Genomic DNA, 13413 nt, shown 5'->3' on the forward strand with positions numbered 1-13413 from the left:
TTTGGCTAAGGTGTATGTAAACTTCCGACTTCAACTGTATATATGTATGTATGTATGTATGTATGTATGTATGTATGTATGTATGTATGTATGTATGTATTTATAGAGTTCACTTGCAGAAAGAAAAAATTAAATACTTCAATATCTTAGCAAAGACAAACAAAGAAAAAAAAAAACATGCGCTGTCAAATTTCCAGTACAGCCAGGTGTCCTGCCTTACATGTTGAACATCCTGTTCTGGAAAACATTCTTGCTTCAGCAGCACAAGAGCCATTCAATGAGTATCAGGGCAACAGTCACTATTAAAATGTCTTATGCCATTTCCAATGTGGGTTGTTTTTTGCACAGAGATGCGTGAAATACAACACCGTCTCCATGGTGATAACATCACCCTTGCCAGTTCCTTATTCTAACGAGTGTCCTAGCTAGCCAGTGCATACAGTACAGTCTTCGTCAACCTGCTGTTTGTCCACTAGCTGAGTTTCAGCAGTAGTTTCTCCTCTACTAGTTCAAACTGTACACTCACTGACATCTCAGCAATGAATTGCTCRCAGCCCTCTTTGGTCACCTGCTTGCAGTATCGCAAGTCAATATGACAGATGCTTCCACAGCGCTTGAAGTAGGTCAGGGACTGGTCCGTGACTCTGTTGCACACTGCAGAGATTAGGGAGGAGGAATATACAGTATTAGGTTGTCGTAATATGAGACCATTCATCATCTTCAGTTAAAACACAAAGATAGGCGCCTCCTATATACTTGGTCATAACAGTCATTTGTTTTCTAGAATAAAGGCTCCAACCAAAACCTCACCATAGTCATGAGCATATTGAGTGCAGTCAATGGGTGACGGCTTCCCCCATTAACAGTGACTGACAGTGGATAATTAGACATCAGTGGTGCCAGAGAACCCCCTGTCTGTCTGTCCCACATTGACCCAACCTTTAACAGCACTACTCAGGGAGAGGAGAACCATGGGGGTACTTCAGTTATGGTGTTTGGAATGGAGCCTAGTTTTACTCCACCCCATGGCTCCAACTGTGCATCAGAAATAGAGACAATTCTCTATTTAAGCTATTTATACTTTATACTGGTGTTTATGGGGTCGTTATATGACTTTATGGAGGCACACATTCATCTCAGTAGGGAACATTTGTTATTCAATAAGACCTATGAAGCAATGAATGAACATTGCAATGAGCAGTCAATGGCCATGTCCGGATTCTCACCAGTATGTTCTAAATAGTGAATAGTACTGTTAGCGGTGATTACTTTTAGTAGAGACATTCTGACATGGCCAATGTCTATAGTGATAGTAGGCATTGTGACATGGCCTTGTATGATCCTACCGGAGAGGTTGATGTCAGTGAGCGAGTCTCTGGTGGTGGTCCCTGCAGCGGTCAGGATGTTGACTGACTGGTCAGTAACGTGGTTGCAGTAGCTCAGGTCCAGTCTGGTCAGTTGGGGCATGTAGCGGATGAGGAGGCGCAGAGAGGTGTCCGTGATGTCCAGCCCGGCCAGACGCAGGTCCACCACATTTCGCAGCTTACTCCTGTTGTCCAGCTGACCTAGAGAGGTAGAGAGAGACAAAGATTGAATGCATGTCAAGTTCTTTTTTAAATATTTTTTTAAAAAGCTTCCTTACTTCTACTAGGAGCAAAATCGAATGCAAGCTTTTCCAGCTGTGTGGCCTATAAAGACCGACACAAATGGTCAGCAGAGAGCACAGCAAGACCTGACATGGATGGGCTGCARYAGCCTGACTGGACTCCAAAGCAGATTGACATACTGTTCAATACTTCACACCATGTGTCCAGATGGTCACTAACACAGTGCAGGATGGCGAAAACCTACCTGGTCTGTTGTCTGTGGTGGGGTGAGAGCAGATCCCTCATCTGGGCGTCTTTGAGACCCTCTACCACCTGACGTCCAGGGTCCGCGCAGGGGGCAGCTGGCGGTTGAGAGGCAGACACAGCCACCAGGAGCAGCCTGAGAGCAGGCATCCGCAGACCTGCAGGACAACAGTCAGGGGTTAAGAGGGTCAAATCAACGACATCACTCACTCTCCAATTCCACTAAACACACCCTAGCACTGTCAAAATGACCGACCGAAACACAAGCCATAATAATACAGAATGGGTTTGCCTCCCTTGGACAAGTCAGTCCTAATTAAGTAACTCAAAACTCAAAGCGTGTAACATTATCTGCTGCCCCGTTCAATCCTTTTGGGGGGTCTTAATAGTCTCCAACAGTTCATTAACCTGAGGGTGCAAATCAAGCAAACAAAAACCATCACTATGCAAATGTAATTACAGTCGCCGCATAATTAATTCTAAGAAGAAACAAAGCCAATCGTCAGAAACACTGAGGAACCCTGGGGATACCATTATTATGAGCAGAATCGCAGACATACGGCAGCATTCTCTGAAACTTCCAGCTCACCCAACCAAGGAAACAAAGACAGCGTTACATTATCCACAATACGTCACATTAAATACGTTCTTATCAATGCTCTCAGTACAAAGAAGCACAGTAACAGCTGCAGTGGTACATCAGGTTTGCAGTGTGTACCCAGAGCCATGGACAGACACAGTATAATGGCTAGGTGATACTGTAACCGTTCTATTAAAAAGCCACAGAGGGATATGCACATTGCCTCAGTTACAACACTGCTGGCTAGTGTTGAATATACCTGGCAGTCTGTTGATGAGCCAGCTGAGCTGCTTCTTGGAGATGTTGGTCCAGCTGAGGTCCAGAGCCACAGGCTGTCTGCGGATGATGCCACTCAGCATGAGGGGAGTGATGACTTACAGCGGGTTCAGGATCGATCTGCGTCCACAGTTTCTTATCACAGCACCTGGGAGGCAGGGACGAAGGTAACTACACGATCACACAGCCACCATAGCTACAGCTGTGGAAAGACTAACACTGACGGAGAGCTCTAGGCAAGCCACGAGCCTTACAGCTTAGTGTTCATACGGTCTTTCCAATAAACAAAGACCACTTTGAAAAACACAACCCACTATTCACAAGACTGACTTGTCCAACTTCGTACCAGACGTTTTGGTCTATCAGGCCCTGTCTGGACTTGGCAGTTCATGCAGCTTTAGTATTCTGATAATGGAGTTCTGATCATGGAATTCCGAACACGTCACGAGTCTACATTTAAATGCGTCCACATTGTGTCCGTTCCTGCACTATAATCAAATGCCAGTGTGCATTCTACAAATGGTGGAATAAACCAAATATGATAACAACAACAATAGACGGCAGTAGCTAACTACTGTATAGCTAAGTAGCCAGCTAACCTCTGTAGTTACCAAGCAATGCTGAAGGGATTGCATAACTCTAGCCAAACAAAAGCATTTATGAGGCCAGCAAACACGATCCTCACACGCTAGGAACGCATTTCCTCCAATGTTATAATGATGGCCTTTCGAGGGAGTTTTTCCTAGCCACCGTGCGTCTACACCTGCATTGCTTGCTGTTTGGGGTTTTAGGCTGGGTTTCTGTACAGCACTTTGTGATATCAGYTGATGTAAGACGGGCTTTATAAATAMATTTGTTTTGATAAGGTGCCTCTCGGTCCCAAAACACARGTTTTCTAGACACTGATGACGTCGTCCAATGTATGCGCTTTTGGTAGCCTGATTGCGTCCAGACTGAGGAGAAATCCGCACACAACGCATCCCTGACCACCTCCTGAAGTGGTCAGACAGATCTGAACACAATCAGACCACAAAGTGACTTTTGTGCGTCTAGACCCATACGATCTTCGTATTCTGATAGCAGAAGTTGCATGTAAATTGTCAAGTGTAGACACGACCTCCGATAGCTACAGCTCACCATCTGTTCCAGGTCTTGCAGACGCGCATGCAGACACACAGGTCTCTGTGTGCGAGGTGGCCGAACACGACCATCCACACCTCCCTGCGCATCACGTGGGCCTGTCCGTCATCCAGGGGAAGTCTGTCTGGCGGGGGGCTGATGGGAGGCGGCCGGATCACGTGACGCTCCATCTGTACACACTTGGACGGTGAGTGGCAGGGAGGGGGGCGTGGGCAAATAGGTGTGATCGGAGAGCTGCGGTTCCACCCCAGGGGCGAGAGCTGGCGGGCCGTCCCATTTAATTCCCGCCCCCTGGGGTGGAGCCAGTCTCCGAGGTCACTGCTGCCGTTGTCGAGTGGCCGCTTGGGCTTATGCTCCTCCCCGTCACTCTCAGGCTCTGTCTTCATTGGCCTGTGATTCCGATTGACTAACCTGTCCTCGATCTTCAATGGCCGGCGGTTGTGATTGGATAGGCCATCCTCAGTCTTAATTGGCCTGCGGTTCTGATTGGTGGGGGAGTCCTCTGTTTTTAGTGGTCTGCGGTTCTGATTGATAGAGTCCTCAGTCTTCAGTGGTCGACGGTTGTTATTGGTTGGGCTGTTCTCCCCCTTCAGTGGTCTGCGGTTCTGATTGGCCAAGCAGTCCTCGGTCTTCTGGATCTCCAGGTTGAGCTCTTTGCTCAGCTCCTTGCTCAGCTCTTTGTTGGGTAGGCGGCGTCGCTGGTGTGCCTTCAGCTGGCCAAGTGTCTTCTCTGGGGCATCGCCCCCCTCACTGCTGGGCCCTGCCCGGGGAGAGCTGGAGCARGACTGGTCACTCTCTCTGGCTGCAGACGTCCGTAACAGTGGACTCAGCATAGTCTTTACTTTACCGTCTTTACTGTCCTCTACACCATCTTTCTCCTCTTCTTCCTCCTCATCTTCATCCTCTTCTCTTTTCCCTTTAGCTGCAACCCTGTCCCCTGTGTATCTGTCATCTTCATGGTCTTCGTCCTCATCAACTTTCTCTTGCTTGATGGGCCGTAACAGCTTGGAGGTGAAGGAGTCATCGGGTTTTGGGGGCTTCTTCTGTAAGGGCACATGGGGAGCATATCAATTACTCTGACATTCATTTGTTACAATCATCTTTACAGTTTTAATTTGCATTTTTATAAAGACCTTATTTATCATAGATTTTTGTAAGTCGCTCTGGATAAGAGCGTCTGCTAAATGACTTAAATGTAAATGTAAAAATTTTTCTCCAAAAGGTGTTTGACAAGTAAGTGGACTACAAATCCTCAAATCAAAAGGGTTGTTTGGTAATAGAATCTTGACAAAATAAACTCTGGGCCTTATCAAATCTGTCTCTTATCAAATCAAGAGGAATGCTCAGTAAAGACAGTCAATATAAAAATAATTATCCATAGTCAGCTTAAAGCCTGTTGGATAAATTACCTTTTTCTTGACAACAGGAGGCTCGTCCTCATCTTTGATGTCGAACAGCTTCCTCTTCTTCCTCAGAGGGTTGTCCTCAGGCCTGGGTCGGGGATGAGGTAGCCCGCCCAGAGACAACATGGGAGAACGTTTCTTCAGAGGAGGATATTCCTCTGCTTTCCTCTTGGGGGTGTCATCACGCTCTACCTTCCTCTTCACTGCAGTGGGTGATGTTGGCACACTGGGCAGGTCGGACTCTTCCTTAACGTCACGGTTCAATCGCGAGTCCTTCAGTAGCGACCCGGGAAGGTTGGACGCGTACTTGAATCCTGGTCCTCTTTTTTGCTTGACAGCCAAAAGGGAAGAAACAAGGGAAGACAACTTTATACCTTTTGCCTATTTGTTTCCAGACAATTCAAGTCTTTTTATAATAAACGTGATTTATTGAACAGTGCAGAGCGTAGATATTCTGCCTAGAACATTAATTTCCACAACCACATAGATGCTTACTTTCCCGGTCTTCCCTGCATGGTTGCATTTTGGACACTCCCAGCAGTTTGGCAACTCTTCATTTACAACTCCACCAGAATTCTTCACCTGAACAAGAGAGCACAAGTAGTGAGTTGGTGAAGGTGATAGGAAGCACAAGTAAAAGTGATAAAGTATGAAACAAAGCTATAATTTATCATTTGCAGAATAAGTCCTTTATAGCAGGGGAAGGCAACTAGATTAATCTGCGGACCRATTTTTGTCGGAGCGGAAGATGGGGGGGCCGGAACATAATTATGATAATATGTACACTGCAAATTGACCACAACTTAGACCCTCATATTTTTKGGGGGTGAAAAATATAGCTACGAGCAGCAATAAACAGGGTTCACAGGGTGACAAAAGGAACACAAKATCAGTTGGATAACAAAGCAAGCACTATCATGTAGGAACTACTGTATCTTCCTTTATGTGCACTAAATACAAAATCATTAGCGTTACATATGCAAAGAGTGAGTTGTTAATATTTTTCTTGTTTAAAAAAAAAATATCAATACCAAATTCAGTGTGGTACATCTTAAGGACGTCCATGATAACAATGACAAGTTTCAAGTCGATAGGCCACTGTTAAATGTGGATTTACAGTGGGTTAAATGAGCTCTTAAAATCAGATTTTGATTTGTCAATAACTCAGCCATCTTTTACTGATCAGGACCAAATTTGGTGTCATTTGGTCCTATGGCTCATGAGAAGATTTTTTAAAAGTATTTTGGCATATTTTAACATATGTGCTAATATGCATCTACTGGCGAACATTTGAAGTGAACAACCAAATTTGGAGTGAATCTGGCTTTTGTCAATGAAAAKATTTGTTATGATTATTTTAAGTTGTAGCATTACATAGTTAAACAAGTGAATTRTTAGTTTGCTTATTTGTTAAGATATCAATGCCAAACTTAACATGGTTCATCAATGTAATGTCTTTGATGACATTACACAGGATTTACAAAGGATTTAAAATTGACACATGAAATCACATTTCCTGATTTATCAATAACTCAGCCATCTCTTAACTAAACCCTTAGCTTTTCTCAAGGTCCATCCTGTTTCCATTGATCATCCTTKAGATGTTTCTACAACTTGATTGGAATCCACCTGTGGTAAATGTATTGATTGGACATGATTTGGAAAGGGAATTCCCTGTCTATATGAGGTCCCACMGTTGATAGTGCATGTCAGGGCAAAAACCAAGTCATGAGGTCGAAGGAATTGTCCGTAGAGCTCCGAGACAGAATTGTGTCGAGGCACTGATCTGGAGAAGGATACCAAAACATTTCTGCAGCATTGTAGGTCCCCAAGAACACAGTGGTCTCCATTCTTAAATGGAAGAAGATTGGAACCACCAAGACTCTTCCTAGAGCTGGCCACCTGGCCTAATTGAGCAGTCGGGGGAGAAGGGCCTTGTTCACGGAGGTGACCAAGAACCTGATRGTCACTCTGACAGAGCTCCAGAGTTCCTTTGTGGAGATGGGATAACCTTCCAGAAGGACAACCATCTCTGCAGCACTCCACCAATCAGKCCTTTATGGTAGAGTGGCCAGACGGAAGCCACTCCTCAGTAAAAGGCAAAAGGCACCTAAAGGACTCTCAGACCATGAGAAACAAGATTTAGATTTTCTGGTCTGATGAAACCAAGACTGAACTCTTTGGCCTGAACGCCAAGCGTCACGTCTGGAGGAAACCTGGCACCATCCTTACGATGAAGTAAAGTATTGAGTAAAGGGTCTGAATACTTATGTCAATGGGATATCAGTTTTTTATTTTTCATACATTTGAAAACATTTCTAAAAACCTGTTTTTGCTTTGTCATTATGGGGATTGAGAAAAAACAACATGTAATCCGTTTTAGAATAAGGCTGTAACGTAACAAATGTCAAACGGAGCAGCGGATAGATATGGGGGTTTAAGTGAGACTGCTTATAACTGCGCCACGGCTTTGCTCTGAACCCCTAATAACAATAATTTCATACCTTGAATACATTGAGACACGTTCACGTATGTCTCTTTATTTGTGGGAATACCTGGGAATAGATTTCCTAAATTAAACTAATKTTTTGCTCCTGGTGACTTTACATTCTTTTGACCAAAAACATAAATCTTAAAAATTCTAAATACTTTTCTTTGGGGGTGCGGGACAAAACCAAACCACTCTCAGTCGCCGACCCCTGCTCTATAGGAGGAAGGGCTACCATAAACAAATATTACTGCAGTAATGTAAGTGCTCACAYTGAATCAATTAAATCAAACAGATAAGATGCTCATTAACAGCATACTGTCTTGAGCAGTTTACCTTGAGGCAGAGTGGATGGACTATCTCATTGCAGATGGAGCACTCCATGAGCATGAGGTTAAATTTGTCCTCCTCTTCCTCCACTGTGTCCTCCTTCCCTGCCTCCCCACACACCAGACACACCGCAGTGTGTGGCAGGACAGGCTGGAGACAACAAACACCACATTAGTATATTAGAAACTCCCCCTCTGCACATAGTCACCAGATAAAATGTCCACACACATACAAAGAATGTCCAAATACTCTGCAGGTTAGTATGAGGCCTACCGCAATACACTGCCTCATGATGCAGGACTGTTTCATGCGACCCGGCCCGCCAAACTTCTTCATGTCTTTACAGAAGTGGCATTCTCCACACTCTGTCCTCAGGCACGCCTCACACTTCCGACATCGCGTCCTCCTTCTCCGGGCCCCAGACGTGCTCCGGCTGGCCGATAGCTTGACCGCAGGCGCAGGAGACGAGGCCGCCATTTTGGGTTTGGGCCTGTTGGGAGGTCTCTGCTGCTGAATGGAGAAGATGAAGAGGTAGGAGTCAGGTATCTTTATAGTACAACAACACAAAAAGTGAAAGCAAGGTCTAGTACAGAGACAGATGGATCTGGGCCTATATTCACAAAGAGTCTCAGAGTAGGAGTGCTCATCTAGAATCAGGTCCCAATCAGTCCAAATACTCCCAATTCATTATGATCTAAAAGACTGACACTTGATCAACACCTACTCTGAAAGGCTTTGTGAATACAGGATCAGGTCTGCAGGGTGTTGCAGTATTTGCTGTCATATTGACCCCGGAATTGGCAGCTGTTTAGGGAAACCAGGTGAATTGACTCATCTAATCAATCCCAGCAGTTGACCAACTAAGTTCTGCACCACAAGAAGCAGTGCTTTTATGATGACCTGTGATACCTAGTTCGCTGGTCTAACCATCTACTACGGAAAACACAGAACCATGGGTACAGGCCTAGATCCCTGTCATTTGAGTGAAGAGAAGGCAGAGAAAAAGGAGCCAAAGGGCGGGCTGCCTTCTGAGAATTCATTATCAAATCAAAGTTTATTTGTCCCGTGCGCCGAATACAACAGGTGTAGACCTTACAGTGAAATGCGTACTTACAGGCTCTAACCAATAGTGCGAAAAAAAGGTATGTGTAGGTAAGTAAGKAAATWAATWAAACAACAGTAAAAATACATTTGAAAATAAGAGTAGCAAGGCTATATACAGACACCGGTTAGTCAGGCTTATTGAGGTAGTATGTACATGTAGGTATGGTTAAAGTGACTATGCATATATGATGAACAGAGAGAAGCAGTAGTGTAAAAGGAGGGGTTGGCGGGAGGTGGGACACAATGCAGATAGCCCAGTTAGTCAATGTGCGGAAGCACTGGTTGGTCAGCCCAATTGAGGTAGTATGTACATGGATGTATGGTTAAAGTGAGTATGCATATAAGATAAACAGAGAGTAGCAGCAGTGTAAAAGAGGGGTTGGGGGGGGGCACACAATGTAAATAGTCCCGGGTAGAAGTCTTTTTGTCCTAGACTTGGCACTCCGGTACCGCTTGCCATGCAGTAGTAGAGAGAACAGTCTATGACTGGGGTGGCTGGAATAAACCCCCACTGCCTTCCATTCTGCTAGCAAATGTGCAATCTTTGGAAAATAAAATCGATGACCTACGCGGAAGATTAAACTACCAACATTCAAAACTGTAATATCTTATGCTTCATGGAGTCGTGGCTGAACGACGACATTATCAACATACAGCTGGCTGGTTATACGCTGTATCGGCAGGATAGAACAGCGGCGTCTGGTAAGACAAGGGGCGGCGGACAATGTATTTTTGTAAATAACAGCTGGTGAACGATATCTAGGGAAGTCTCRAGGTTTTGCTCACCTGAGTTAGAGCATCTCCTGATAAGCTGTACACCACGCTATCTACCTAGAGAGTTCATCTGTATTTTTCGTAGCGGTCTACATACCACCACAGACTGAGGCTGGCACTAAGACTGCACTGAATGAGCTGTATTCCGTCATAAGCAAACAGGAAAACACTCACCCAAAGGCGGTGCTCCTAATAGTCGGGGGCTTTAATGCAGGAAAACTTAAATCAGTCTTACCAAATTTCTATCAGCATGTTAAATGTGCAAACAGAGGAAGATTTTTTATTTTATTTTTATAAATAAACACAATTAAACACCTCTGGACCACCTTTACTCCACTCACGCATACAATGCTCTCCGTCGCACTCCATTTGTCAAATCTGACCATAATTCTATCCTGATTCCTGCAGGAAGCACCAGTGACTCAATCAATAAAAAAAAATGGGTCAGATGAAGCAGATGCTAAGCTACATGACTGTTTTGCTAGCACAGACTGGAATAAGTTCCGGGATTCCTCCGATGGCATTGAGGAGTACACCACATCAGTCATTGGCTTCAACAATAAATGCATAGATGACGTCATCCCCACAGTGACCATACGTACATACCACAACCAGAAGCCATGAATTACAGGCAACATTCCCACTGAGCTAAAGGCTAGAGCTGCCGCTTTCAAGGAGCTGGAATCTAACCCGGAAGCTTATAAGAAATCCCGCTATGCCCCCCGACGAACCATCAAACAGGCAAAGCGTCAATACAGGACTAAGATCGAATTCATACTACACCCGGCTCTGACGCTTGTCGGATATGGCAGGGCTTGCAAACCATTACAGACTACAAAGGGAAGCACACCCGAGAGCTTCCCAGTGACACGAGCCTACCAGACGAGCTAAACTACTTCTATGCTCSCTTTGAGGCAAATAACACCGAAACATGCATGAGAGCACCAGCTGTTCCGGAAGACTGTGTGATCACGCTCTCCGCAGCTGATGTAAGACCTTTAAAACAGGTCAACAGGGCCAGACAGATGACCAGAACATGTACTGCGAGCATGCACTGACCAACTGGTAAGTGTCTTCACTGACATTTTCAACCTCTCCCTGTCCGAGTCTGTAATACCAACATGTTTCAAGCAGACCACCATCGTCCCTGTGCACAGGAACACTAAGGAAACCTGCCTAAATGGCTACTGACCCGTAGCACTCACGTCTGTAGCCATGAAGTGCTTTGAAAGGCTGGCCATGGCTCACAGCAACACCATTATCTCAGAAACCCTAGACCCACTCCAATTTGCATACCACCCTAACAGATGATGCAATCTCTACTGCACTCCACACTGCCCTTTCGCACCAGGACAAAAGAAACACCTATGTGAGAATGCTATTCATTGACTACAGCTCAGCGTTCAACACCATAGTGCCCTCAAAGCTCATCACTAAGCTAAGGACCCTGGGACTAAACACCTCCCTCTGCAACTGGATCCTGGACTTCCTGACGGGCCRCCCCCAGGTGGTAAGGGTAGRTMRCAACACATCCGCCACACTGATTCTCAACACAGGGGCCCCTCAGGGGTGCATGCTCAGTCCCCTCCTGTTCTCCCTGTTCACTCATGACTCCACAGCCAGGCACGTCTCCAACACCATCATTAAGTTTGTTGATGACAACCGACAACGACGAGACACCCTATAGGGAGGTGGTCAGAGACCTGGTCGTGTGGTGCCAACAGCCTCTCCCTCAATGTGATCAAGACAAAGGAGATTGTGGACTACAGGAAAAAGAGGACCGARCACACCCCCATTCTCATCGACGGGGCTGTAGTGGAGCAGGTTGAGAGCTTCAAGTTCATTGGTGTCCACATCACCAACAAACTAACATGGTCCAAGGAAGCACCCCAAGACAGTCGTGAAGAGGGCACGACAAAACCTATTCYCCCTCAGGAGACTGAAAAGATTTGGCATGGGTCCTCAGATCCTCAAAAGGTTCTACAGCTGCACCATCGATAGCAACCTGACTGGTTGCATCACTGCCTGGTATGGCAACTGCTCGGCCACCAATACAGAGGGTAGTGCGTACGGCCCAGTACATCACTGAGGCAAAGCTTCCTGCCATCCAGGACCTCTATACCAGGTGGTGTCAGAGGAAGGCCCTAAAAATTGCCCAAAACTCCAGCCACCCTAGTCGTAGACTGTTCTCTCTGCTACCGCACGGCAAGCGGTACCAGAGCGCCAAGTCTAGGTCCAAGATGCATCTAAACAGCTTCCACCCCCAAGCCATAAGACTCCTGAACATCTAATAAAATGGCTACCCAGACTATTTGCATTGCACCCCCCCTCCCCTTTTACACCGCTGATACTCAGTGTTGTTATCATCTATGCATAGTCACTTTAATAACTCTACCTACATGTACATATTACCTCAATTACCTTCGACTAACCGGTGCTCCCACACATTGACTCTGTACCGGTACGCCCCTGTATATAGTCTCGCTATTGTTATTTTACTGCTGCTCTTTAATTACGTATTACTTTTATTTCTTATTWWAAWTKTTTTTACTGCATTGTTGGTTAGGGGCTCGTAAGTAAGCATTTCACTGTAAGGTCTACACCTGTTGAATTCGCCGCATGTGACTAATACAATTTGAAGTCATCAACATCTGACCGCACTCAAGTGAGAACATGCAATTTTTCTAACTCAAATCATCTGCACTCCAACATCTTAAAAGCTTGGTTTGAAAGTGTTTCCATGTTTCCCTAGCAACATTGTATGCCAAAACACTAACACTTTTACGTAACAACGAGAGGGCACAAGTTTATATATGCTGTAAAATTAAATTGAAGGCAGTGGGAGATGGAGGGGAGAGGGGCTGCTTTGATGTGGAGCATTTTCCATTATTGAGTCTATTTCTTCCTGAAAGAGTGTTTATTTTCCCCTCTTATTTCTGGCCCTGAGCCAACGCAGAGACAACGTTGTAAGTGCTGCTSATAAAACACACACACACACGTTAAAATATTTTTCTGGATCAAAAAAGGTGGGTGTGGCAATAGCCATGGTCGGCCCATCGACGCAGCCGAATTCGGTCCAGTTCATGTGCAAGAACATTTGAGGCCCCCAATCTTGGCGGTGTAGAGTAATGTTTGCATTTTAAGCCAATTACCTGCAATTCTACACATGGAGCGGAGAGAAAATGTTGCAATATTATAGCGAATTCCTTGCGATTTAACATCCTGCCGTGGAGCTGAGAAAAATGTGCAATTCTATGCATTTTGCCATGGCTAATGCTGTAATATGCTCAAACAAAATCAATAATCCCGAATGTATTCATTTTTCCCCCTAGCTTTTATTTTGGTGAGTTAGTTCTCAAAGATGATATATATCTTTTTAAATACAGTGGCCACAAAGGCAATACTTTGTAGAGCCACCTTTTGCAGCAATTACAGCTGCAAGTCTCTTCGGGTATGCCTCTATAAGCT

At 45.1% G+C, this 13413-nt stretch overlaps 1 protein-coding gene across 1 annotated transcript in view; it reads right to left on the reverse strand.

Annotated features, from left to right (window-relative positions):
• The window catches only part of LOC111980664 (lysine-specific demethylase 2B-like), a 45549-nt gene continuing 32136 nt past the window's right edge, over positions 1-13413 (reverse strand). Inside the window, exons 14-22 of the mRNA XM_070449501.1 lie at positions 8341-8577; positions 8074-8217; positions 5744-5831; positions 5256-5587; positions 3844-4889; positions 2690-2854; positions 1852-2008; positions 1347-1565; positions 1-654 (exon numbers count right to left, since the gene is read on the reverse strand). Of these exons, the coding sequence (XP_070305602.1) occupies positions 1455-1565; positions 1852-2008; positions 2690-2854; positions 3844-4889; positions 5256-5587; positions 5744-5831; positions 8074-8217; positions 8341-8577 (2280 nt within the window). The 3' untranslated portion in view covers positions 1-654; positions 1347-1454. The remainder of the gene's footprint in view (positions 655-1346; positions 1566-1851; positions 2009-2689; positions 2855-3843; positions 4890-5255; positions 5588-5743; positions 5832-8073; positions 8218-8340; positions 8578-13413) is intronic.

Source organism: Salvelinus sp. IW2-2015, linkage group LG20 (assembly GCF_002910315.2).
Source record: "Salvelinus sp. IW2-2015 linkage group LG20, ASM291031v2, whole genome shotgun sequence".
NCBI lineage: Eukaryota > Metazoa > Chordata > Actinopteri > Salmoniformes > Salmonidae > Salvelinus > Salvelinus sp. IW2-2015.